The sequence below is a fragment of the Ursus maritimus genome, unplaced genomic scaffold (genome assembly GCF_017311325.1).
Source record: "Ursus maritimus isolate PB19 unplaced genomic scaffold, ASM1731132v1 scaffold_11, whole genome shotgun sequence".
In the NCBI taxonomy this organism is placed as follows: domain Eukaryota; kingdom Metazoa; phylum Chordata; class Mammalia; order Carnivora; family Ursidae; genus Ursus; species Ursus maritimus.
Genome location: NW_024423453.1, coordinates 33,472,260 through 33,473,954, shown reverse-complemented (window position 1 = coordinate 33,473,954; position 1,695 = coordinate 33,472,260). Strand labels below are relative to the sequence as shown.

Sequence of the window (1,695 nt, the reverse complement as noted above, 5' to 3'; positions counted from 1 at the left end):
GGGAAAGAGATAACGTCCTAAGGGGGGGAAAATCAAATAAGAAAATCAAAGAAATGGAAAGAAAAGACCACTTAAGGATTATAAAAGTTATATTTATTCACGATGCTACATTTATTGCATTCCCTTAGAAAAATGGAGAACTGTTTATGTACCCAATTTGCACATATAAAACTTTATACAAATTATGTGTAGCACATAAAGGCCTCTGGTACAGCTAAAATCCTGACACTACAATTTGGGTAATCCTGCTTCAGGGTCTCCAGTTTATCAAGTCTGTTCATAGAAAATAAAAACTGGTATTATACTCAATCTTGCCGTTCACACTTAGAAATTATTTTAAAATTTAAAATATAAAAATTTCAATTACTCTAAAAACTCAAAAAAGGTAAACTGGAAGGGGACACACATTCTGTTACCAATTTCAATTTAACAGTATGACAAATCCATACCTTATTTTGGCTGGGTCTTTTTGAAAAACAAAAAACCACCTTAGTTTTGACATTATCTTTCTAAGTTGTGGCTGCTTCAAGAAGGTAACTGTCAAAACATTTACCAAACAATTAAAAATAATATTCCTTTTACAAAATAGTACAGTAACACTTTACGGAACCAGAATATACTAAATGTCTTTGGCTATACAACTAAAAGGCCAGTCTTCCAACAGAACAGGGCATATTCACACCTCAGAACCAACTATAGAAACAGAAAGCATAACAGAAATATGCATAGAATTTAATAATTTGTCTTGCCTTTTGTTCCATTCTACCCATATAATAATCAAGGAGAATGCAATTTACATAATCTTCCCAGATGAGACTCTACACAGCACTACAAAGATACCCAAATTTCTGCAAAGGCAAAGTGAATTAAAACAATTACACAACTAAGTGAAGACCAAAGGGACAAATGTTATTTGCAATTTTTTTAGTTGTTTGCTTGTTTAAGCTTTGAGTATAGAAATTATAGCTGATAAACAAAAAGTCACAATCTTCACAAATGGAACAATAGAAAAATAAATCAAATGAAACATTTATTAATAAATGAAGCCTGTTTTATTACTTCAAGTGTTAATGATAAAAAAAATTTCAGCACAGCTGTTGCATTTAAAAAAGTGAAACTACATACTATGTTTCTAAGCTCAGTAAACAGATGAACCTGATGTCTCTGAATGACGTAACAATTGCGCGTTGTACAGTACATCTTATGAAGACCCGTAAATTAAAGAACTACTGGTTTAAAGTTAGTGATTATGAAACAAATACGTATTCATAGTTTCAGCTTCTTTTTTCTTCCTCGACCATCAGGTGCTCCATCCATTTTACGTTTCTGTGTCTACAAATGAAATGAAGGATTCCTTTTCATCACAAGACTAATATTAAAGGTAAAATATATGGATTTTTTTTACTTTATTAATAACTGCTACAAAGTAACAAGTATTAGACTTTCTTAACCAGAATAGTCTTAATTCTCCAAATTCTTATCTATTCCTTTTACGAACAAAAATTTTCATGCCAATGAAATAATTTGCAATAGGCAACAGTAAATCAATACACCAAACAGTATAACATGCCCTGATACCAAAAGAAAGCAGTGCTAATTATTTTATGAGGTTTATACATAAATACCAGACATTACTCAGGCATTCATTCCTTCATGACTTTCGAAATTACCACTAAATAAAAAGAGGGTTTTTTT

At 31.0% G+C, this 1,695-nt stretch overlaps 1 protein-coding gene across 2 annotated transcripts in view; it reads right to left on the bottom strand.

Moving 5' to 3' along the window:
• Positions 1-71: 71 nt before the first annotated feature.
• SMARCA5 (SWI/SNF related, matrix associated, actin dependent regulator of chromatin, subfamily a, member 5) overlaps positions 72-1,695 on the bottom strand; it is a 39,203-nt gene continuing 37,579 nt past the window's right edge. For both annotated transcript variants that reach the window (XM_040626336.1, XM_008685567.2), the window contains one exon: positions 72-1,332. In XM_040626336.1, coding sequence (XP_040482270.1) covers positions 1,267-1,332 — 66 coding nt within the window. In that variant the 3' untranslated portion in view covers positions 72-1,266. The remainder of the gene's footprint in view (positions 1,333-1,695) is intronic.